This window comes from Crocuta crocuta, unplaced genomic scaffold, assembly GCF_008692635.1.
Source record: "Crocuta crocuta isolate KB4526 unplaced genomic scaffold, BGI_CrCroc_1.0 scaffold163, whole genome shotgun sequence".
In the NCBI taxonomy this organism is placed as follows: Eukaryota; Metazoa; Chordata; class Mammalia; order Carnivora; family Hyaenidae; genus Crocuta; species Crocuta crocuta.
This window is the reverse complement of record NW_027529533.1, coordinates 1,767,226-1,793,572: the sequence shown is the minus strand read 5'-3', so window position 1 is coordinate 1,793,572 and position 26,347 is coordinate 1,767,226. Positions and strand designations below refer to the sequence as shown.

Sequence of the window (26,347 nt, the reverse complement as noted above, 5' to 3'; positions counted from 1 at the left end):
CATCCCCTATGTATAACACCTGGTATGACGCCTAACTTCTTAATGGTGTCTAAATTCTTAAACTGACCTATAAAAGCCAGTAATATGGCTGAATGAATACTAATAACAAATTACTACTTCCTGGGGAAATTTCGCTGAGGCCCACCTCACAACTTTCAGCAGAAGCTATGTGAGGTTTCTGCCAGAAAAGGTGGGGCCTTGGTGAGACTAAGCAACAGTTTTTTACAGTTGTAGATGGAAACTAGAGTTTACAAGAATAGGTCATTAATAACTCGTATGTTTGAGGACTGTGCCTTCTTTCATGTATTTAGTGAATAAACTCTAGTTTTGAATATGTTCTTCGTATACCTGTTTCACCACTGACTTAAGCTTTAATCCGAAGAGGGTAGGCTCTTTTTTTAATTGAAATTGTGCCATGGAACAGACTTACATAAAGATAATTATTTTTGTAGTCTATCCTGAAAGGCAGATAAACTAAATGCAGTTATTATTTCAGAAGTAGCTATTTTTTGATGGCTTACATCAGCTTCTTCAAAATGATCTAAACTGGGGTTTATTTTTTTCTTCTGTTTGGGTGATGCCAGACTACTGTTTCCTTTCCATGAAATATATCATAAAATCCACTCGACTCAAACACCTCAGGCCTAGAGGTTCCAGCACTGTTGTTCACGTATAAATGGGTTTTTGAGGAGTTTATTTTCTCAAAAAAGAGAGGCTTCATTCTTCACACTTAGGCAAGGTGAAGATGAACTAGCTGAGAAATACAAAACCCCATGTCTGCAGCTTTGACGAAGTACCCGCCATTTCCATCTGGAGGTCTTGCCAGCACCCTGAATATAATATGCCCCAAGACACCAGTATCTTCTTTTAAAAACCAATTTTCTCTTTGGACTTTCTACTTGTGTTAATGACACTTTTTTTCTAAAGGACTAACCTCTGGCAGCCTCTCCATAGCCCTCTTAAGAGAACTGACCTCTATGCAGCAAGAACTACAATTTGTGTCATGTGATCTTCTATTTGCTGAAGGCACAGAGGTGGACAACTGACCTAAAAAAAAATAAGATGAACTAATCACATTTGGTCTCTTGAAAATCTGAACCATGGAGACTAAGTCATTGATGATCAGTAGAATCACGTTAAAAGTGGAATATCAGAGTAGGAATTTATGAATGATTGTGGCTAAGGTTACTAGAGATGTACTGAAAACCTGGTTTATAAATATGTCCTTATATACAAAGGGAAAGATCCACCAGAGCTTCAATGTGTGCCAAAGCATAGGCAGAAAAAGCTGGGAAATTGCCAAGAGCAGAAGCTTATTACTTTAGTCCTCCTTTAAGGGTGTGTGTATGTGTGTCTGGCTGGCAGTCTTAAGGAACTCAGCCTGATACTCCTAGGAAAAAAGAGGGGCCCTCTTTAGCCAAAAAAGTGATCCAGAGAGAGAAGAAGAATGGTAGCTCTGTGTCTGGGATGGCAGCTGTGTCTGGGATGGTTGACACTGGAATGAGGCCTGTGTCTTAGTACTCTTAAGACTGGCTTGAGCTCTGGAAGGTAGCTATAAAGAAGAAATGGACAGTGCAGGTATTAGTTATTTCATTCTGGGTTCTAGATGGTACTGACACTGGGATTTGCATTTAAAAAAATTTTTAACTGTTGCATTAGGGTTCCCAGTTAGAATGTTCAGTGACTACTAGCGCAGTGATTGCAGCCTCTACCAATGTTTCAAGACCAATATTCAAAGACAGATTTGGTAATAAAGGTAGTAAGCACTGTAATGTCCTAAAACCCAACTTTTAAAGAGGGAGAAACTCTACTGCTGTCTCTTGCTCCTAAGCCACTTCCTATCATGATACTACAACCCTAAACTACCATTTTTTTTTTAAGTTTTATTTTTAAAGTTTATTTACTTATTTTGAACAGGGGAAGGACAGTGAAGGGATGGTAAGAGAGAGAATCCCAAGCAGGTTTTGCACTGACAGTGCAGAGCCCAACTCGAGGCTCGAACTCACAAATTGTTAAGATCATGACCCAAGCCAAAATCAAGATTTGAATGCTTAACTGACTGAGCCATGCCAGTGCCCCTAAACTACAGTTTTTAACTGGACTGAGCAGCCTGTTCCCCCAAACAGGCTACTCTATAAAAAAATGTGGCCTTAATATCTGGGGTCACTTAGGCAGTTGATTTTTGCTTTCAGCTTCTCAGTTTTGAATACAATTAGCTAATGTCAGTGTTTATTCAGCTATCAGATGCTTCTGCTATAATCAGTCCATCAAGATTAGGATCAGGTTGGACTCCTGTTAACACCACACTTAAGGCATTTCTAAAAACATAAGGAAAGAAGACAAGCCTTGGAAGGCAACAGACTAGAACTATTTAGGACCTACTGGTTGACATAAAGGGCTCAGGCATTCACATTCGGGGAATGAACAGGAGTAAACTGGTTGGACTCCTCATATAAGGGTCCTCTGGATTATACTTGGATTCAATATCCTTTTAAGGGTTTCTTGCAACCAAACAGGTTCTAAAAGATAGTACTTGGGAAATGATTAAAAGCCACACGCCCCCTTAAAAAAATAAAAAAAGAAGGGTACTAGTTAGGTATTAAAAATCTGGTTGTGATGAAATGAAAGGCAGCAGTAAGATACACCGCATACTCCCTCAAATAATATGGTAGTGGATCATGGATTTAATACTGAAGTAATCAATTAAACCAGTATCTATAATTACATGAACAGCTGCTGACCTAAAGCAATTTAAAGGGCTTAAAGTTGAGTTATAGTATGGTGCCTTTAACAACACAGCAATAAAAGGACAATGCTAATTTCCAGAACACCTGGCCAAAGGCATAAAGAGAGAAATAGCACCATTATGAAGCCCTAGAGCCCAAATCAGAAAGTCATCTTTGGAACTGCTGAATCATGACATCATAGCCCCAGCTGACTTTACAACTGCAATAGGTTAAGGGGGAGGAAAAAAAAAAAAAAAAAAAGACCCTGAAAAGTGGAATGGGAATATCTGGGAGTAGATCAGATAATTCCCAGGCTCCTGGCAATACATGTTCCTCTTTCTAGCAAAAGAAGTAAAATCAACTCTGTTAAGGAGTAGACTTCCTATTGAAGTGTGGCCTATGATTAGAATATCAATACAGCATGAGCTAAAAAATATACAAAATCAGAGCAAGGAAGAGATCAAATCCAGAAATAACTGCTGACTTCTAGGGAACATATTCAAAACCTAGAATTATTTGGTTGGTTGGTTGGTTTTGTTTTTTTCTCCCACACCCCCTCGCCACCCACTAACAGTTTGGAAAAGAAGCTATTTCTATTCTTCAGAAGTTACCCTAGAAACTTCAATGTGCATACTTTCCTTGGTAAAGGCTACATGTAACTCCTATCTTTCCCCCCCCTTTCAAACAATATAATAACATTAGAATGCTTTAACTCTATTACCTCTTCCCAACTCATGCTACTGTTGGCCAGAATATTAGTTTTTTTTCTCACAAAGATCATCTTCACTATTATTATTTTTTACTGAAGTATGCCTTATTTTTTAAAATTTACTCATTTTTAATCACTTTCTTTGCTCTTCCTTTTTGCAACTCAGAGTTACCACCTGGTATCACATTCCTTTTGCTTACTATTTACCTTTTAGAATTTTCTTTAGTGAAGTTCTACTGTTGACAAACATGGTTAGCTTCTGTATGAAAAGGCCTATTATCCTGCCTTCATTATTAAAAGGTATCTTCACTGGATGTGGAATTCTAGGTTGATAGTCCTCTTCTTTTAGCTCTTTGAAGATATCCACTGTCTTGTACCTTCACTGTTTTTGGTAAGTCGCTGTTAAGTCTTCATAGTCCTTCTGTAGTTAATGTCTTCCTTCTCTAGTTGATTTAAAGATTTTTTTGTCTTCAGTATTTTGCAGTTTCACTATGATATATGCAAATGTGCACTTAAAAATTTTTTTTTCTGGTTGGAATTCTTAAATATTTGGCGTTTCCTATCAGTTCTGGAAAATTTTTCAACATAAATGCTTCAAACATTCCCTCTGCCCAAATGTATCCCTACTCTAATTAGATCTCAGTTGAATCTTTTCACTGTATCTTCCATGTATTTTACATTTTCATATTTTTTGTCTGCTTCACTGTGCTTGCTATATTTTGCAGTCTCTCTATTTCCTCTGCAGCTATGTCTAACTTGTTACATCTATTGAATGTTAAATTTGTAATTATTTTTCATTTCGATAAGATCAGTTTGGTTATTTTAACAATCTGCTTTTTTCAATAGTTTATCACTTTTTACTCATATTTTCATGTTTTTATCTAATCATATCCTATATTGAGTATATAATTCCAAAATCTGATGTCTTCATGTTCTGTTGTTGTTTCTGCTATTTCTTGCTCAAGGCACCTTAATTCCTTGTGTCTTCTGTGATTTCTGACTTTGAACTCTTATTTCCTGGAACTTTATCTATTGGAATTCCTTGAAGCCTGGGTCAAAGTTGAGAAACTACACTTGTTTCCGTGAGGTGTCTGGGTGTGCTATCCTAGGAGACATTTGCAACTACAAAACTAAGGTTTTTAAAGCCACACACCCACAGTGTGACTCCAATTCAAGACAGGCAATATTTTTTGATAGCTGTTGGTTGGGCAATAGGCAAGTTTATTTCTAGTTTACCCATACTAAAAGTCTTTTGAGCTCCCAGGTTTTTGAAGGGTGGTGACTCTTTACCTAGGATCAGTGTTAGACTCGGTCTCCTATCCCTTTTGCCCTCTGTGAAGGATGTAAAAGGCAAATCACAATTTTGTTTCGTTCAAAAAAGTTTCCTCAAGATTTAAGCCAGCCCCAGTGTCCTGCCTATTTCTCTAGGTTTTTAGAATTTGATTATTCCTTACTTTCTTACAAGATACTCAAGCTTTTTGTGTCTGTCCTCACCTATGAGGATATAATAAAATCAGATGATTATTTTGAGAATTAACTTGATATCTCTAAGACACATATTACGTACCACAGAAGTGTGTTACTCTTATTTCTACTGCATTGGTGTATTTTAAAAGATTAGAAAACTTTTAATCTATCATGTTTTGTGTTTTTTAGCAATAGTAAGATTAGGTAAGGTAACTGGCCTGGAGCAATTAAAAAAATCTAATTATTTTATTCTATAGCTGTTAATGTATCATTCTGAAAATGTGTAAGTAAAGCAATTGTTGTTCCTTATTTTTACATGTGACATGAAAACAAACTCCTCAGGACAGCTAAAATGTACTTTTTATTAGGATTAGGAAACTATTACATAAAGGACTATGTTTTAGACTTGCTAGTTTTATCCCATTAAAATTTGAAATTGGAGGCTTAATTTTTTAAAAACTTTTTAAATGTTTATTTTTGAGAGAGACAGAGTACACAAGAGTGGGTGGGGGCAGAGAGAGAGGGGACAGAGGATCTGAAGCAGGCTCTGTGCTGACAGCAGTGAGCCCGACACAGGGCTCAAGCTCACAAACTGTGAGACGATGACCTGAGCCGAAGTTGAATGCTTAACCAGCTGAGCCACTCAGGCGCCCCCAAAATTGGATGTTTTAAAGCACTGTTTTCCATTCTTAAGTAATCATAAAATCACCTAGTAATTACAGATTCCCAGGCTCACTCTATCCTTTTGAATGAAAATCTTCAAGAGATTCCTAAGATCAGTTAAGTTCCAGAAACACTGTTTTAGGTAATTCTGTTTGGATAAGTATTTTCTGAGTTATAAGTACCTGATTTATAAACAGTTTATAACAAAAGCCACTTATATCGACACAACTATTCTATTCCAAGATGATGCATCCTCATTCTTCGTTTTGGAGAACAGCAAATCTGTCAGACAACTTTAACAGTTGGCTACTGGTATACATAATTATCTGATTTTTAAGTATATATAAATATATTCAATATATTTAAACAAACATAAAAATATATAAATATATTAAATATATGTAAATAAATATGTATTTATTTCACACTACTTCCCTTCACTCCTTTGGGTGGTGGGAAGGAAAGAGTGTGATAAACACGCATATATATAATTTCTGTCTCACCTTCTTCTGACAGTTAACTCCGTATCAGGCAATCTTTCTTTCTCACAAACACATCTATCTTCCTTAATCTGCTTACTTATTTCTCTCTATCATCTAATTCCTGGTCATCCACTCCAGGAAAATCTCATTCTCTACTGTTTTGTTTTATGCATAGAACAAAAAACCTAAACATGCCTAGTAAATTTAAAAACTACTATTGTAACATCTACTCAGGAAAAGGAAAGTCAAAGTCCTGAAGTTAAACTGGACCAACAAAAATGCACAGAAGTACCTGCTATTACTAGAGCCTTTGCAAGTGCCTAGATATCCTCTTCAAAATATCCTTAAGATTTGATTTTCTAATATCTTACGGAGAGTTTTTGCATCTACAATTATGAAAGACATGGGTCTGTAGTTTTTGTTTTTGTACTGCCTTCGGTTTTGGTATGAAGGTAATGCTAGCATTATACAATGAGGCAGGTATGTAACATTGGGTGCTGACCCTGTGAGGCATTATGAATGTATTAGTGAAAAACAAACAAAAACAGACAAAACACTTGCTCTCTCAGTGGGTGTCAGAAAGTTAAACAAATAAATACATGTCAAGTAGTGATAACTGCTAAGAAAAGTTAACTAACGCTCAGGAACACAGAATGATGGAGTTAAGTGATTTAAGTTAAGATTAAAAAGATGGATTTTACATAGACTGAACGGTTAGAAAGGCCTTTCTGGTAAGGTGACTAAGGTGACATTTGAGGAAATAGATGAATATAGTGAGCGAGTAGCTTAAATGGATCCCTACGAGAATAGTATTCGAGACACAAGGAACAGCAAATATATTAAGTTTTATTTATTTATTTATTTTTTCAAACAGTTTATTGTCAAATTAGTTTCCACATTAATATATTAAGTTTTAAAGCAGGAGTGTGTTCGGGACATTAGAAAACAGAGAGAAGTCCAGTGTTTCTGAAGTAAACCAGAACAGTGTTAAAAGATGAGACCAGTGAAGGATTAGAAGGCCAGATCAAAAATAGCCTTTTCAGCCATTATCATAAGGACTTGGATTTTAATCCAAGCAAGATGCACGGCTTTGAGATTTTTGAGCAATATAGTATCTTAGTTTCTGAAGTATTGCTCTGGTTGCTGTGTTGACAACAGACTCAACATAGCATATGGGGGGTGGGGAAGGAAAATGTTGGGGGGGGGAGTGTTGATATCACAAGGTCTTTAGCATAGTGATCACTGAGATAACTCATGCTAGAAGTGAAGTGGCTTAGACCAGAGTGGCAGCAAAGAAAGTGCTGAGAAAATTAAGTCTGGATATATTCTGAAGGTGGAGTTTTTGAAGGTAGGAATGTTTATTTTTTAAATGTTCCACAGGTGATTTTCACCCACCCTCCTTTCCTTAATAGAACCACTAATGTAATTCCTAGGAAGCTATCTGAAGTTATGCAGTTATTAAGTGGTAGACGATGTTTAGAACCCTAGCAATCTGTCTCCAGAGCCCCAAACCTATTGTCTCTTAAATCCCTAAAATTCTGTTCCTTTCATGTGACAATGTTTTGGAGAGGACTATAACCGTGACTAATTGGTACTGTCAATTGCTGGTATTGCTGACTAATACCAGCAAACTATTCTTTAATATTATATATTGAACTTTCACTAACTTTAACATATTTTAATATTTCCACAAAAAGTGAAAGAAGATTTTCCAATTGTTATTTCACTAAATAACAATTGGTCTATAATTTTCCTATCACAAGTATTTCTACTATACGTATTGTTCATATTTCCTACTTTAATCCTCTATTAATAAATATTCACAGAAAACTATCAGAAACCTGTCTAGTTCTATATAGGTATCAATAATGGAAATGACTTTTTAAAACTAAAAACTTCTATTTTATTTTGTATTATTGTATCACATTAATATTATCTTACAATAGTCAATATATAAAAATATAAAGAACAAAATAAAAATTACCCATAAATTCACTATCCAGAGACCATTCACATTTTGACGTCTTCTTCCCGTCCCATAAATATTTAAGGTTTCTCCTACCATATACACAAATTGGGACTCCTACTCTACAGTTTCACAACATATTTTGTAAACACTGTGTCATTAAAAATCATTTAAAAGGCATCCAAATTGGAAAGGAAGAAGTAAAATTACTGGTTTGCAGATGATATGTAGAAAAACTAAAGATTCCACAAAAAACTTTTAGCATAAATAAATTCAGCAAAGTTCTAAGACACAAAATCAACGCCAAAAAAACCAGTTGTGTTTCTATACACTAATAATGAATAATCAGAAAAGGAAATTAAGAAAATAATTCTATTTACAATAGCATCAAAAAAGAATAATATACTTAGGAAGGAACATGACCAAGGAGGTAAAGTACACTGAAAACTACAAAACATTGCTGAAAGAAATTAAAGATGACCCAAAGAGAAAGATATACCATGTTCAGGAATAAGATAATTTACTATTATTAAGATGTCAATAAAATACCCAAAGCAATCTACAAATTCAATGTAATCTGTATCAAAATCCCAAAAGCATTTTCTTGGAAGAAAGAGGAAAAAAATCATCTTAAAATTCATATGGAATCTCAAGGGACCACAAATAATTTTGAAAAAGAACAGAGTTGGAAGACTCACACTTTCAGATTTCAAAACACATTACAAAGCAACAATAATAAGAAGAGTATGCTACTTCTGTGAAGATAGACATATAGATCAATGGTACAGAGTAGAAAGCCCAAAATAAACCCACACAATTCATGGTCAAATGATCTTTGACAAGCGTGTCAAGACCACTCAAAGTGGAAAAGTCATTTCAACAAATAGTGTTGGGAAAACTGAGTATCTTCATACAAAAGAATGGAGTTTGACCCTTATCTTATATATGAACAAAAACCAATTCAAAATGAATTAAAGATCAAAAGGTAAGATTCAAAATTATAAAACTCTTAAAAACTTTCTAACATTGGATTTGGTAGGAATTTCTTAGATATAATATCAAAAGCACAAGTAACAAAAGCAAAAGTAGATAAATGGGACTATGTCAAAAGTAAAATTTTTTGTTCATCAAAGGACACAATCAAGAGTGAAAAGACAACCTGTGGAATGGGTGAAAATATTTGCAAACCATATATCTGATAAGTGGTTAATATCCAAAATATATAAAGAATTCCTACAACTCAACAACAAAAAATAAATAATCCAATTAAAAATGGGCAAAAGACTTGAATAGATATTTCCCCAAAGAGATATACAAATGGTCAACAAGCATATAAAAAGATGCTCAGCATCACTAACCATCAGAGAAATGCAAATCAAAACTATGAGATGTCACTTCACACACACATCAGGAAAGCTATTATTAAAAATAACAGGGGGGTGCCTGGGTGCCACGTAGGGCTCTGTGCTGAGAGCTAGCTCAGAGCCTGGGGCCTGTTTCAGATTCTATGTCTCCCTCTCTCTCTGACCCTCCCCTGCTCATGCTGTCTCTCTCTCTCTCTCAGAAATAAATAAAACATTAAAAAAATAAAAATAACAGAATAACAAGTGTTAGTAGGGACATGGAGAAGGTGAAACTCTTCTGTACTATTGGTGGTACTGTACACTGGTACAATCACTATGGAAAACAGTATGGCAGTTCCTTAAAAAATTAAAAATTTATGATTTAGTAATCCTCTATCTATGTATATACCCACCCCCCCAAACTGAAAGCAGGTATCAAAGAGATATTCACATGCCCATGTGCATAGTGGCACTATTCACGATAGCTGAGAGGTAGAAGGAACCCAAATGTCCATCAACAGACGGATAAATAGATTAACCAAACACAGCAGAATACTATGCAACCTTTAAAAAAGGAAGGAAATCCCATCACATACTAAAACATGGATGAATCTTAAGGATATTATGCTAAGTGAAATAAGCTACTCACAAAAGGACACATACTGTATGATTTCAATTACAGGAGGTATCTAAAGCAATCAAAATTATAAATATAGAANGTTGGCAGGGGCTTGGGGGGGGGGGGGGAGCGGACAGGAAAGGAATTGTTGTTTAATGGATATGGACTTTCAATCTACAAGATGAAAAAGTTCCAGAGATCTGTTTCACAACAAAGTAAATATACTTAACATCACTAAACTATAAGCTTAAAAATGGTTAAGATGGTAAGGCTTATAATAGGTACTTTTACCATAATAAAAATAATTTAAAATTATGTGAATATAGCCTAATTTATTTAACCATTTCGCTATGGTTGGATATTCAAGTTTTTAAAAAACTCTTTTCAAATATGTGTTTTAAAAGTAAAATTCCAGTAATCTAAAACATTTGGTATTATTTACAGTAAAATTATAATACAAAAAGTAGTTTTTTTAATTATAATTAATTATATAATTAAAAGTAGTTCTTTTAATTAATATTTGTAATACTTAGCAATGGGAAAAGCCTTTTGCACTGGTAGTACTAAATACATTTCTGCAGTTTATGAAAACAATGTTAAAGACAGATACCAAAGGGAAAACTGATTTTACTGTACAGCTAATACATTAACAATATCACTTCCAGAAAACTGATTAATTCAATGCAAAGATTTTCAGGTAACTTTCAAATGTCTTCTTGATTTGTTTTTGTTGGTAATAAGAAGTTTCTTCTACTGAGCAAAATGAACACAATGTAAATACAACACTCATTCCTAACAAAACATTTTCTTTGGGACACCTATCTTAGACTCTGAAAACTCACCTAGAGAGAAAATCCCTATCAGTTTTAAATTCATTAATTTAGAATCAGACATGGAAGTTCATTCACCTTTTAAATTACATAGTAACAAAAAGTATCTTCATTTCAGTGTCATATTGTGTTCTGAGTAGAACTAACTGAAACTGAGTATCCTAGCATTACAAAGTGAGTTTTACATATAAAATGGCAAAAAATGTCTATTTGGCCCTTATGAGCTTTCTGTATCTCTTATTTAAAGCAAATTAAAAAAAAAAACAACAACACTGGTGAGGATTTGGGACCTCAACTTAACTTTTCTACCAATTTAGACTTGAACTTTCCAAGTAGTGAAGACAAGATACTTATTAAGTAATATTAGCTTAATATTTTATTTCACAGATAATTTTGAAAAATCAAAATTCTTAAGATTTTAAAACAGAAGTTAAATAGTAAAAACCAGAAACATACCACTTAACCAGAATAGCTGACATTTGCGCTATTTGGCCAAAGCTCCTACTTTGAGACTTCTTTCAAGAACATTAACAAGGCAAACTAAAACGGTTGTTTAAATTTTTATATACTTTTTGGCTTTTTAAAAATTTACTTGCTCTGCTTATACATCCAGGAAACAAGATGAAGTATTATAAAAACACAATTGAGTAAAGTTTCAAACACTAATTCAGAAATAAAGATTCCGGGGCATCTGGGTGACTCAACAGCTGGCTAAGCATCTTCATTTGGCTCAGTCATGATCTCATGGTTTGAGTTCAAGTCCCACATCGGGCTCTGTGCTGACAGCTCTGTGCTGGAGCCAGCTTTGGATTTTGGGTCTTCCTCTCTCTCTGCCCCTCCCTGCTCACACTCGGTCTCTCTCAAAAATAAACATAAAAAAGAATAAAGATTCCTATTCATTCTGAAAACTGCCGAAATTAATGAAATACATTTGTTATTTTATTTTAAAATACTGAATTGTTGGGGCGCCTGTGTGGCTCAGTGGGTTGAGTGTCTGACTTCGGCTCAGGTCAGATCTCACTATTCATGGGTTCGAGCCCCACGTCGGGCTCTGTGCTGACAGCTCAGAGCCTGAAGCCTGTTTCAGATTCTGTGTCACCCTCTCTCTCTCTGCCCCTCCCCCACTCATGCTCTGTCTCTGTCTCAAAAATAAACTATTTAAAAAAATTAAAATAAAATAAAATAAAATACTGAATTGTTTCATGAACATTTCCAATTCAGCATTTTAAAAAACAAGCACATAAACAACATTATGATGCATTAATCACCCTGGGTAATGATTTTATTAAATCCCATCCTTATAAGTAAGACTCACAATTTTGCTTTGTTTTTAATTGAGGTATAACTGACATACATTATATTAGTTTTAGATGTACACCATAATGATTTGTTATTTGTATATATTGTAAATTGATCACCACAATAAGTCTAGTTAACGTCTGTCAACATTACAACATTTTTTCTTGTGATGCGAACTTTTAGGATTCACTCTCTTAGCAACTTTCACATATGCAAGATAGTATTACTAACTACAGTCACCAGGCTGTACTTTACATTTCCTGACTTATTTTGTAACTGGAATTTTGTACCTGTTGGCTCCCTTCACCCATTTCACATATTCCCACCCCTACCCTCCATCTCTGGCAACCACCAATTTGTTCTCTGTATCTAGGAGCTTGGTTTTTGTTTTCATTTAGATTTCACCTATAAGTGAGATCATATGGCATTTGTCTTTCCCTGACTTATTTCACTTAGCACAATACCCTCTAGGTCCATCCATGTTGTCTCAAATGGCAAGATTTCATTCTTTACACACACACACACACACACACACACACACACACACACACCTTCTTTATCCATTCATCTATGGACAGACAGGCTAGTTTCAAATATATCTTGGCTACTGTAAAAATTGCTGTAATGACAATGGAGGTGCATAAATCTTTTTTAATTAGTGTCTTCATTTTCTTCGGATGAATACCCAGAAGTGGCACTGCTGTATCATATGATGGTTTTAACTCTGTGAGGAACCTCCACACTGTTTTCCAGAGTGGCTGCACCAGTTTAATTTCCATCAAAAGTGCCCAAGGGTTCTCTTTTCTCCATATCCTCACCAACACTTATTTCATGTCCTTTTGAGAAGAGTAATTCTAATAGGTGTGAAGTGATATTTCATTGTGGTTTTGATTTGCATTTCCCTGATGATTAGTGATGTTGAATATGTTTTCATGTGTCTGCTGGCCATTTGTATGTCTTCTCTGGAAAAAAGGCTATTCAGAGCCTTTGTCCATTTTTAAATCAGACTGTTTGGGATTGTTTTTGCTAGTGAGTTGTTCAAAGTTTTTAATAAACTATAATGTGCATAACTTTAAAATACTATCATTTAGTTTCACCAGAAATGAAAGGTGATGTGAGAAGGCAATGAGGGGAAGGGAAAGTAGGATTCTTCTGATGATCAGCTTTCCCAGTAATCTTGCTTCTGTTCTGGCTGTCGGCTGCCACTAGCTACAGACTTGTTGAGCAAAATGTGCATCTGTAAAATGAGTTAGAGGGAAGGCTGAAATTCAGACACAGACAGGAAAACACGGTGACATGCATCATCATAATATCTGCCTGCTTTTCTAAGGCAGTCCTTATGTCTGACGAAAGAGATGGAAAATGAAACTAAAACTCAAAATGGTGTCATCACTATTGTTTATTTTCAATATTAATCACTAGTAAGTCAAACTTTATTTGATTGTCACCATTTGTAAGATGGTCCCCTTATTTAATATGTTTCTAATGAGATATAGAAATGATTTAATCATTCTTAAAGAATAATCATTTGCCTGTGTATACAAGGGGCAACAAAAATAGAGACACAGGAAGGAAAGCTGACATTTTCTTTTTCCACTATTTTTGTGGCTAATTAAAAAAAATTTTTTTTCAGTGATCTATTTTTATTTTTAACTCTAAGTTTCACTTTAGAATTTTTAGGAGTATTACAGTTGCAAAAGCAATCTGTTTCAGTAAAATTTTAAATATAATATTATAAAATTAAATTGTGACAGGCAAGTCAGTAAATCTGTAATAAAATTCAGAACTGTACAATCAGTATAAACTTCAATAATCTATTTTTACCTGGGGCAAAAAGTATTATTAAGTTTACAGCTTGGATAACATTTACTTAAAAGGCTTGTTTGTTTTACTAGACAGATGTAAGTTTTTCTAAGTCATACTGGCAAATAATTATCTTTTCATGTCTAAATATAATTCTAAACCAGCTCATCTGTTAAATCAATACAAGGAAGCACTTTTGTATTATACTGACTTTAGTGCAATTTTTTAAAAAGTTGCTCATTGAAGAATTCATTTCTGAATTACAGCGGTCTCCAGAATTATTTGAAGTATCTGAACTGAGTGTTGGGAAAATTCATTAGCATACGATCATATTTTTTACCTAATCATTCCCTTAAGTCTGTTCCAAAACTGTGAAAGACATCGTCTACTTCGGCTTTACTAAAAAAGCTTGAGGGAAAAAAAAAAGGATATACAATCTATAGTCAATATAAAAACATTTTTTAATAGTTCTTTCGATTTTTTTATGTTTATTTTTGAGGGGAGACAGAGAGAGACAGGGTGACAGAGTACAAGCAGGGAGGGGCAGAGAGAGGGAGACAGAATCTAAAACAGGCTCCAGGCTCTGAGCTGTCAGCACAGAGCCAGGTGAGGGGTTCGAACTCACGAACTCTGAGATCATGACCTGAGCTGAAGCCAGATGCTTAACCAACTGAGCCACGCAGGCGTCCCCATAAAAACATTTTTTATAAAAGACCAAGATGGCCTTACAGTTTTCCCTAACATACACAGAGGAAATATCTATAGATTTTTGACGGTGGAAGAAGAATGTGTAATACAAATGNGTAAGGCTACATAACAGTTGGTCTCATGGAGAACATTGGCACAGCTTAGACTTTCTTGCTATAGCAAGCTCAAATTGTATCAGACAACTCTGACCAGTCTAGTCAACTGGTCATTCTTAATCAAAGGCAAAAGAAAGACATTTATAATATTCATTTGTACAAAGACTATTTACTAAGTGCCTACTGTGTGCTGTATTATACTTTTCAGTGCTGAAATAAAATAATCAAGAGATACTACATATTTATTTATATTTACTATCCAAATATATATATGGAAAGCATCAGGCACTCACATGTCCTATGCAGAGAACTAAAATAACAAGGGCTACCTTTAAATTAGGTAGTCAGAAATGAGTCTCTCTGAGGACATGACTTTTAAGCTGGGATTTGAATGACCAGAAGCCTTCTCCTCAAAAGATCATGAAACATAGTACTTCAGGTAGAATGAAGGGCTAGTTTAATCTTGGGCTGTTTAAATAAAAAGAAAATGGAAGCAGAGTAGAGAAGGGAAAAAGATACATGATGAGCTCAGAGTAGACAGGGCAAATCATATAGGGTTTTATGAGCAATGTTAAAAACATGAATATTATTCTAGGTATGGATATTATTATTCTAAGTGGATTTGAAAGCTTCAGAGAGGTTTTAAGCAGGAGAGTACTATGATCTGATATGTGTTTAAATGGCCACTCTGGTGGCCTTGTGGAAACTAGATAGATGGTGGGAGATGGGAGGTGTGGGAGAGGAAACAGGGAGATCAGAAGGGTAGAGAAGGTGATAAAGAGAAGACAGATGTAGGATATGTTTTAGAGGTAGAGTTGAAGAAACCTGATAACAGACTGAATGGAATACAAATAAAAGAGAGAAATCAAGGACAATGCCTAGATCTTTGGCTTGGCTAACAGCTCATCAAAATGGGAAAGACTGGGGCACCTGGGTGTCTCGGTTAAGCGTCCGACTTCAGCTCAGATCATGATCTCAGGGTTTGTGGGTTCGAGCCCCGTGTCAGGCTCTGTGCTGACAGCTAGCTCAGAGCCTGGAGCCTGCTTCACATTCTGTGTCTCCCTTTCTCTCTGTCCCTCCCCTGCTCACGCTGTCTCTCTCTCACTCTCAGAAATAAATAAAACATTAAAAATTTTTTCTTAAAAATGGGAAAGACTGAGGGAAGAACACATTTGGGGTGAACAATCAATTTGTGAATTCAAATTATACTATCCCTAATATGTAAAGAAAAATGTATGTGATGATATGATCCATTCTATTAATATCTGGTACAATATAAACCAATCAGAATCACAAGTACATAGCATAAAAAGACCAATAGTGAGTGCTGAATCCACTGAAACATACAGCAGGCACTGAATCCACTTTAATATAAAACTTAAGTCCAAATAGTTGGTATGTTATAATTCTTAAAAGATATGCAGACTAATGCACACTCATGCTCCAGTATAATAAAAAAATTCTCAGGCTAAAAACTCTAAATAAACCAAAAATGTCTGAAAATCAGGAGATGAAGAGGCAGGGGGATGTAAATATGTAAAATTCAACATCTTTAAACCTTGAAGTCAACGACTTTCAGTTCTTAATAAACCAAAAACACACACTTAAGCATGTTATTCAAAGTCTTAGAAGCCATTCTCTGTTAAAGAGGTTTTTTTTTTAAATATTAATTTATTTTTGAGAGAGAGAGAGAGACAGGCAGAGTGCTAGTGGGGGGAGGGGCAGAGAAAGAGAGGGAGACACAGAACCCTAAACACTCTCCAGGCCCTGAACTGTCAGTACAGAGCCCTAAAGGGGTGGGGATGGATCAAATTCAGGAACTGTGTGATCATGATCTGAGCCAAGTCATATGATTAACCAACTGAACCACCCAGGTGCCCTAGTCATCCTCTATTAAAACTAGACTCTGATGTGGAAACTAATTTGACAATAAACTATTTGTAAAGACAACAACAACAACAACAAAAAACTAGACTCTGTATCCTTCAAATTATCAGCAGTAAAATAAAGGAAACCTCTAGCCATAATATTTTAAAAGCTTCAAAAAACATTAAAAAACAAAAACCACAACAGAAGACCAAACAACTCAATGAACAATAATATAGTGATACACTCATCTATTAAAAGGAGAAAGATTTAGATTGGGTTTATAAAATAAAACTCAAATATAATTAAGAGAAACATCTAAAAACCAATAATGTTTCAGAAAGGATTAAAATAAAGTGACAGGCCCAAGTATAGCAGCTCTACCCATATGTTATATGCCGCACAAATATAAACAAAAAGGGAAATTGGCAAGCTCAACGTTTGACAAAGATAAAGCAAAAAAAAAAAAAAGGGCATTAAAGAGCACTAAAAATAAAATTCTTTTTTTTTTTTTTATAAAAAGTTTATTTTAAAATNTTTCTGTATCCCTTGGGTAAATTCCTAGCAGTGCTATTGCTGGGTCATAGGGGAGTTCTATTGTTAGTTTCCTGAGGAACCTCCACACTGTTTTCCAGAGGGGCTGCACCAGTTTACATTCCCACCAACAGTGTAGGAGGGTGCCCGTTTCTCCACATCCTCGCCAGCATCTAGAGTTCTCTGTTTTGCTCATAAAAATAACAATCTTATCACAAAAAATTATGAAAAACTATCTGCCAGAAACAAAACAAATAAACCCAGTAAAATCAATGACTTGCATAAATTATCAATAGTAACTAACTAGAAAGCATAAGTGGGGGAAAATACCCTTCATAACAGTAAGAAATCTCATAAATATGAATTATGTATCAAGTTATACTACCTTCCTGAAGACTTGAATATGAAACATTCTTCCTTTTGTCAAAATGCCAAATTAAATGCTAAATTAACCTCACAAGCATTTTTCTCTTCGATAGAAATGATTTAATGTCTCCTGAAAAAATATTATGAAAACAGAAAGGAAATAACTGAAAAATAAAAGCAATGAAGATTTAAAATGCAGTGAAAAGCAAGAGCTACCAAAAACAGGGTAGTAGTGAACAAAGAACAGGAGGGAAAAACGATCACTGGAACAGAAAACAAAACCCATGGTTACTTGGAAATTCAGTTTATGACAATCAAAGCATTTCGAACATTCAAATAAAGGACAAGACTCTGTAATAAACAGTGTTGGGAAACTGTCCAGCCACTTGAAAAAGAACAAACCTAGCTAGAGATCTCCTTCACCCCTTAGAACAAAATTGTTCCTGATGGAGCAAATATATAAACAGAAGAAAAGAAAGGAAAAAACTAAAGGAAATTAAAGTTAAGTTGTTTTAGAACTGTCTGGTAGAAAAGGCCTACTGAAGAAGAGGAGACTAGAGAAAGGAGGACGGACAAATTTATCTAGGAGGAAAAAAACTACTTCCACACAGAAAAGAAAAGTATCACAAGGAGAGTGTGAAGAGAGAAGACAAACTGGAGAAAACTTGAAAAACTTGAAAAACACATGAAGAGTCATTATTCTCAAAGTGCATATGGCATCTAAAAATCAGTAATAAAATACAATTTGGTAGGATTCAGCAAAAAAATAAGTATAGGCAAATAACAAAATGAAAATGGCCAAGTCAATCTTACATACGAATGAACTCTGACATAAGGTCAGCAGCTTTTCAAGGGAATGAGAAATTCCTACCTTTCATTAATTCATGGTTCCAACAGTTAATCCCTGTGTGTTAAATAACATCATATGATGATATATGTTTCTTTCTTATGGCTTATTGAAAAGTATAGTAGCATTTTAAAAAACATATTCATTAATTCATTATATGAACTATAGTCAGAAGTAAGCTATATTCTCAACTCAAGTAAACTGTGCTAACACAAGCCATCACTGAGGGCAGAGAAGGAATGAACATCTTGATTTCCTCAAAGAACCCAACTCATTCATTATTTGGACTATCACTGTCCCTTGAACATAACTTGAATATTTCTTCAAGTGACTCCTCCATAAGAGGCAAATACTTGGCTAGTTCTGTTATATTCTCTTCTATTTGTGTCAGTGACATCATTGGAAAGCATTTATTACTTATTAGATAAAACTTAGTAGCAGAACTCTAAAAGAATATTACGACAATTTCTAATACCCAGGAGGGAACAATGGATATTGTGCCTTATTTGAAAGCTTATTTTTAAAGTCTTGCAGCATATGCTACTCTCAGTAATATCTCTCTAATGAATTGTACACTTGATCAAAATATTGTATCTGAAATGCAGAACCATTTTATATGCTCAAATTAAGAAACTGACATAATTACAGTCACACAATTATTCTACATGTTTAAGTTAATGAAGAGATATTCACCTACTTGGTCAAAAATTACTACTCTTCATTTTTTGTAGAGTTAGAAAAACATATCCTAAAATTTATATGAAATCTCAAGGGATCCCAGATAGCCAAAATAATCTTGGAAAAGATCAAAATTGGATGATTCACACTTCCTGATTTCAAAACTTACTACAAAGCTACGATATTCAAAATACTGTGATACTGGCATAAAGATAGACATATGGACCAACAGAATAGAATAATAAGTAAGTCCTCGCACATATGATCCAGAAGTCAGTCCTCGCACATATGATCAAAGATTTTTTGACCTTCAACCAAAAAGATGTTTGACAAGGTTGCTAAGACCATTCAGTGGGGAAAGGGCAATCTTTTCAACAAATGGTTCCAGGAAAATGGATATCCACAAGCAAAAAAACAAATCTGAACCCTTACCCAATACCATATACCAAAATTAACTCAAGATGATCAAAGACTTAGTAAGATTTAAAACTATAAAGCTCTTAGAATAAAAGATAAAGCAAAGCTTACTGACACTACGTTTGGCAATGATTACTTGGGTATGATACCAAAGGTATAGACAATAAAAGAAAAAATAGACAAACTGGACTTCACAAAAATTTAAAAATTTTATGTACCAAAAGACACTATCAACACAGTGAAAAGGCAGTCCACAGAATGGGAGAAAACATTTGCATATCACTTATCTGATATGAGGTTAATATCCAGATCATACAAAGAACTCCAAAAGCTCAACAACAAAGAGACAACCCAATTCAAAAATGAGCAAAGGACTTAAATAGACATTTCTCCAAAAACAATGTACAAATAAGCACATGAAAAGATGTTCAACATCACCAATCACTACAGAAATGCAAACAAAAGCTACAATGAGATACCTCCTAAACCCATTTGAATGGCTGCTATACCAAACAAAACAAAACAGAAAAATGACAAGTGTTGATAAGGATGTAGAGAAATTGGAACACTTGAACATTGTTGGTACAATACAAAATTGTACGTCCACTGCAGAAAACAGCATAGTGGTCCCTCAAAAAATTAAAAATAGAAATACCATATTATCTAGCAATTCAACTTCTGGGTATACACTCAAAAGAATAAAAGCATGTATGAAAGAAATATTTATATGCTCATGTTCATACAGCAGCATTACTCAGAATAGCTAAAATGGGAAACAACCCAAGTATTCAATAGATGAATGGAAAAGTAAAACGTGGTATATACATTCAATGGAAATGTTTAGTCTTGAAAAGGAAGGAAATTTAGACATATGAGTCCTGAGTCTTGACACTATAGTAAGTGAAATAAGACAGTCACAAAGAGACCAATACTATATGATTCCACTTACATGAAGTATTTGGAATAGTGAAAATCATAGAGACAAAAAGTAAAATGGCAGTTGCCAGAGGCGAGGAGGAGGAGGTGAATGGGAAGTTGTTATATAATGGGTATAAAGTTTAAGTTTTACAAGATGAAGAAAGTCCTGAAGATGGATGGTGGTGATGGAAGCACAACATTATGAATGTTTTTTATACCACTGAAATGTACACTTAAAAATGGTTTTGATGTTACATTTTCTGTTATATGTATTTTACCACAATAAAAAAAAAACTGGAGGGGTGCCTGGGTGGCTCAGCCAGTTAAGCGTCCGACTCTCGGTTTCAGCTCAGGTCATGATCTTGTGGTTTTGTGAGTTCAAGCTCCCTATTGGACTGTCACTGCAAAGCCTGCTTGGGATTCTCTCTCTCCCACTCTCTCTCTCTGCTCTTATCCTGCTCATGCTATCTCTGTCTCTCTCAAAATAAATAAATAAACTTAAAAAAAAAATACTACTGCTCTCATTAGAAACTCTTAGGTTATCAAAATAAAATTATTTCAGGTTTTACAAAGCTGTTTTGTTTTCAAAGCAAATTACTCAGCCTGTTTTTTGTTTTTAAAATTTTTAAGTTAATTTCTACACCCAATGTGGGGCTTGAACTGACAACTCTGAGATCAAGAGTCACCAACTCTACCAACTAAGCCAGCCAGGCACCTCTATACAGTATGTTCTAAAGCAAACAGCCTTCTGATACACAGAAATGTTGAAAAAAGAAAAAAGAAAAGAAAAGGATTATGTTAACACCAGAATTATTAAACCTAAATCAACCAGCTGGGTACAGCTGACAAATAAAATACCATCATCCTAAATATTGCCAAATATCTCACCCCATCAACGAATACTTTTTAAATTTAATTCTCATAAGAGCTAAAACTGAAATTCAAATATTTCACTACAACCTCAAAAAATTACTTTAACAATGTCAATATGTCCTCCAATTTTTGAATGTATACTTTTCAAATTTTATTTCGCAACAAAACTATCACATCAAATTCATCTTTAGCTAACAACCTCCAAAGGAATTTAATATAACCATATTGGAGATATTCTGCTGTCCTGACAACATATAAAGATTTCATTCTTGGAAGAAGGAATATAAGGAAAAAAATACAGAAAATGCCTTTTATATTTATTTATGAACTACACTAGAAAAGTGCTCAAAAATTATCTTAAGAGTTTTAATACATACCAGGCTCCAATTTGATAATTTTTACAGCAGCCAACTCTCCTGTATGAATATTTCTAGCCTAAAATAAAAACAAAAATGTTTTTAAGTTTGTCAATTATATCAAAGTATGTGATACTATATTAACTAGTTGCTTATCAACCATGCTTTTAACAGAACTAAAACTAAAATCTTTATTTCCAATAAAATAAGTATATTCATTTTCCCATTTAAAGAAAAATATGGAAAAGACACACACACACACACACACACACACACACACACACACACAGTTACCTTTAGTCCCACCACTCAAAAATGGCTATTGTCTTTTCTTTTTTTTAAGTTTTATTTATTTGTTTTGAGAGAGAAAAAGAGCATGTACATGCATGAACTGGGGAGGGGCAGAGAGAAAGAGAAAGAGACAATCCCAAGTAGGCTCCATGCTGTTAGCGTGGAGTCTGATGTGGAGCTCAAGGTCACGAACCGTGAGATCATGACCTGGGCGGAAACCAAGAGTCGGATGCTTACCCGAATGAGCCACCCAGGTGCCCCAAAAATGGCTACTGTCTTTTCTTTATACTAAGAGGTAATATTTTTCTTAATTAAAAAAATACTCCTGGTTTTTACATATTTTATAACAATAACAGATCATTACGGGAAAATTTAGAAAAATAAATCATCTGTATCTTACTACTCAGAGGAAAAAAGTTAACATACAGAGCATGTGTTTCCTTTTTTGCCTGTGTAGGAGCATGTGTATGTGCTGTAGAAGATGATGCCATCACAGTTTTCTATGTGATTTGTAATACTGCATAATTTTCTACTGATGGGATATAGACTGTATTTCACTAATCTCCATCTGAACATGGAAAATTTTAACATTACTCTGTAGTTATAACTAGAGAGATAAGTATATCTTAGCTTTGTATCTATTCACAGCCTTGATTATTTCTTTTAGATAAACTGCTAGAAAAGAAACCGTTCACTACTTAACAAAAAGCCATGCCAGACTTATTATAATTAGTGCTGCAGTGATTATAACTGCAAATATTTTAGCATGTATTAGAGTTTATCATTAAGGCAACCTATAGTATAATTGTTAGATCAAAAGGTATGTGGATTTAAATGAATACATTGCTTGTTAAATTGTTAAATATAGTGCTTTTCAACAAAACTGTGTGCATTCACACTCTCAACGTTGGATGTGAAATCTTTATCTGTCAAGTTCTATAGGTACAAATTTTTATTGTTTTAAAAATATGTACTTTCTCCATGCTATACATAATTTTAAATGGCTACATAAGAGTCCATATAATCATTATCCCTTATTGCTAAACATTAAGAATGCTATAGGTAGTCTTTTCATTATTTAAGATTATTTTTTTCAAATGGATTCTAGGGTTTGAAATTAACTAGGTCTAAGGGTATAAATATAAACATTTAAGGTCATCAACACATACTGCCAAAATAGTCCAAAACCACTGTACCATCATGCTGTCACTGTGAAGATGAGTGCTCATTTTCACTACACCCTCTGGCATACCATATGTAAAAATGAACTTTAATAATTTATGACATCTTTTATTTACTATATTACTAAAATGTAATATTACTATAATATTACATTTGAATATTAGGTTCAAATGTAAATTTTCATACTTAGCATTAAAAATAAGGGGCATATCATAAAATAGGAACATAAAATTATACCAATTTGCTGATTAAATAAGTCATGTTATAAGAGGAAAGAGGAAAAAAGGGAAAGGAAGAGAAGAATGACCAAGAATGTAGGGAAGACAGCTTTCAAAGGAATATTTTTAGATATGACATACAGAAGATGAGAAAAATAATACAATGGGGGAGAGGGGAACAGAAGGAAAATCACAAACAGAAAGGAAGAAGAAAAAAAGGATTTTCTACAGCAGAAGTATCAAATATTTCATGGTGAGAAATTCTTATTTTCCTCATCTATCATGGTAAATAGTGGAAGGAGAGGTTTGGGGAAGAGAGAACAGACATTTCAACTCCATCCATATAATTTATCCCTCCCCCAAACACAAACACATTTAGAGAAATGGGGACAGGTCAGTCAAAGCCTCACAACATAACTACCCTCTCCTCTTTCTTGCCCTTGAACAAAAGAATTGTCTGTTAGCGTCAGGTCTTGTCCCAGTTCCTAAGATCTTTCAGCATTTCAGTCCTCCCATGGGGTACAGAAAATTATGTGCATATAGATTTAGGCTGTCCACTGCTCAACTTCTCACATGCCAGGGAGATTCCAGTATGGAAAACACAGCTAGAAGTTATAAAATAAGTAGTGATAATTGATCTCTTGGGAATCTTGTTCAGTGAATTATAAAATTTGTATTAGAAGACAAATTCCATGATAATGATGCAAATTATATTTGTAATTGCTTTATGGTTTGGAGGAACTCTCATATTCACTACTTAATTCTATTTATTTAAACACAAAGACACAGCTCAGTAAAGTTAGGAGACTTGCCCAAGGCTATCCCTGCTGGCCAGGGGCAAGAGAAGTAGTTAGGACCCAGTAGCTGTATTGTGATGTCATGGTTTCACTGCTTCTTTCAACAGATGAGAATTATTTTCCTTTTTTAAGTGCAACAGGTACCAGAGGAAAGTATTAATTTCATAATATTTAATAGACTTCGGGGGTGACTTTTGAAAATAAAGTAATATATGAATCATATTTTACATTATTTCCAATGATAGTTTTCAATAGAAGAAATTAAGAACTCTTACATAAAGTCTTAAATAATTTGAGAGTTGAATTTGATCCAAGGAAAAATATTAGTTATTTTAAATAATCTGGGGGGGGGTGGGCGCCTGTGTGGCTCAGTCGGTTAAGCGTCCTACTTCAGCTCAGGTCATGATCTCACAGTTCATGGGTTTGAGCCCCGCGTTGGGCTCTGTGCTGACAGACAGCTCAGAGCCTGAAGTCTGTTTCAGATTCTGTGTCTCCCTCTCTCTCTGACCTTCCCCTGCTCATGCTGTCTCTCTCTCTCTCTCAGGAAAAAAAAAAAAAGAAAGAATCTGGAAAAACCCTCCCACAATAGTTAAAAGCCATCTTACAGGATTGGGAAAAATATTAATGGAGAAGACCCAACAAATTCTTCTTTTAAGGCTCCTGTATTATATATAATCTAGCAAACATAATCCAATTTCATCCCTGCATGTTGATACATTTCCTGGTTTTCCCTCTCTTCCCATCTCTCTAAGTGATAATTTTTAAAATTTCACTGGAATCCTATAGAAAACAAAAACAAAAAAATCTATGGACATAAGTGAAAGTTTACATAGTGGAAAAAAAGATTTAAGTATAAGAGACAATAGATGGCACAAAAAAGTAACATATATGTATACACACAAACATTAACAGTTAAACCATTCAAAGTTCTAAAATTCAGGTAAGGAATGAAATGTTTAACTCATGTGACAGTGATAGATGCTGACACATCTCCAGCAACAAAACACTGTCATGGTATTCATTACTCCAGTTTTCCAAAGTAAACAGGCATTACGGCAATGCCCTCTGCCAGCCACTAGAAATCAAAAGAAAATATGAGCCCATACTTCCCAACTACAGACTATCAAACAAGCGCCAATAGCATGAAGAGATCTAATATGCTTCTCTGAGAGTGTGAAACAATTAATTCTGATTTTAATCAGATTAACCAGTAGCAAATGACTTGGTCTCTGACTTCAAAACACTGTCATCATCTTGGTACATTCTCTTTCTCCTGCATTTCTCCACATTAGCCTAATTAATTCAGATTTCTCCTTCATCAAGCAATTTATATATCACCTCCTCTAGGAAGTCTTGCCTGGTATCCCAAGGCTAGATGAAGTTATGCTCTCTTCTTAGCTCTGGGAATGATTCTATAAAGAACTGTGCCACAGGCAGATGCTCCATAAATTTGCTGAATGGACAATTATGACTGTAGAAAGATAATTCCTCTCTTTGCTTAAAAAATAAGAATAAAATATTAAAATCCTCCACAACTAGACAGTGCTAGGAAACTGACAATATACTACTTTAAAAGGTCTTCTTTTATTTATGTTGATTCATTTTCAATTTTTATTGTGATGCCTTAAATATTTTGAAGAAAATTTTTATTTGTAAAAAAGTACTCCAAAATAATATTTTCTTTTAAAAAGTCAATTATAAAATGACAGTCCCTCTCCTCCCCATATCATCCCCCTGATGTAAACTACTGTTAATAGTTTATAGTATATCCTTCCAGACTTTTAATTAGGTTGATTCTCAAGAACACGTATACCGACAGTTTAGTAGTTTCTTACAAAGCTAAACATAGTCTTTCCATATGATCCAGCAATCCCCACTTGTGACATTTACTCAATTAAGTTAAATAACTTAACTGAATCCACACAAAAATCTGTACAAAATATTTACAGCAGGTTTTATTCATAATTGCCAAAACTGGAAGCAATTTAGATGTCCTTCAACGGATAATAATAAACAAACTGTGATACATTCATACAGTGGAATATCATTTAGTGATTAAAAAAATGAGCCATCAAGCCATGAAAAGATATGAACCTTAAATGCTAGGTGAAAGAAGCCAGTCTAATATTATATGATTCCAACTACATGACATTCTGGAAAGGATATACTAATAATAAATGGGATCAATGTCAAGATAAAACTAGAAAGTAAAAAGAACAATGGTTGACAGGGGTCTGAGTAGAGAGTGAGGAACAGGTAAAGCACGGGGGGGGGGGTTTGGGGTGGTGAAACTA

General features: G+C 34.5%; 1 protein-coding gene across 1 annotated transcript in view; it reads right to left on the bottom strand.

The window, feature by feature from the left end:
- The window catches only part of MAP4K5 (mitogen-activated protein kinase kinase kinase kinase 5), a 110,592-nt gene that overhangs the window by 64,835 nt on the left and 19,410 nt on the right, over positions 1-26,347 (bottom strand). Inside the window, exon 2 of the mRNA XM_077761261.1 lies at positions 21,587-21,644. Coding sequence (XP_077617387.1) covers positions 21,587-21,644 — 58 coding nt within the window. The remainder of the gene's footprint in view (positions 1-21,586; positions 21,645-26,347) is intronic.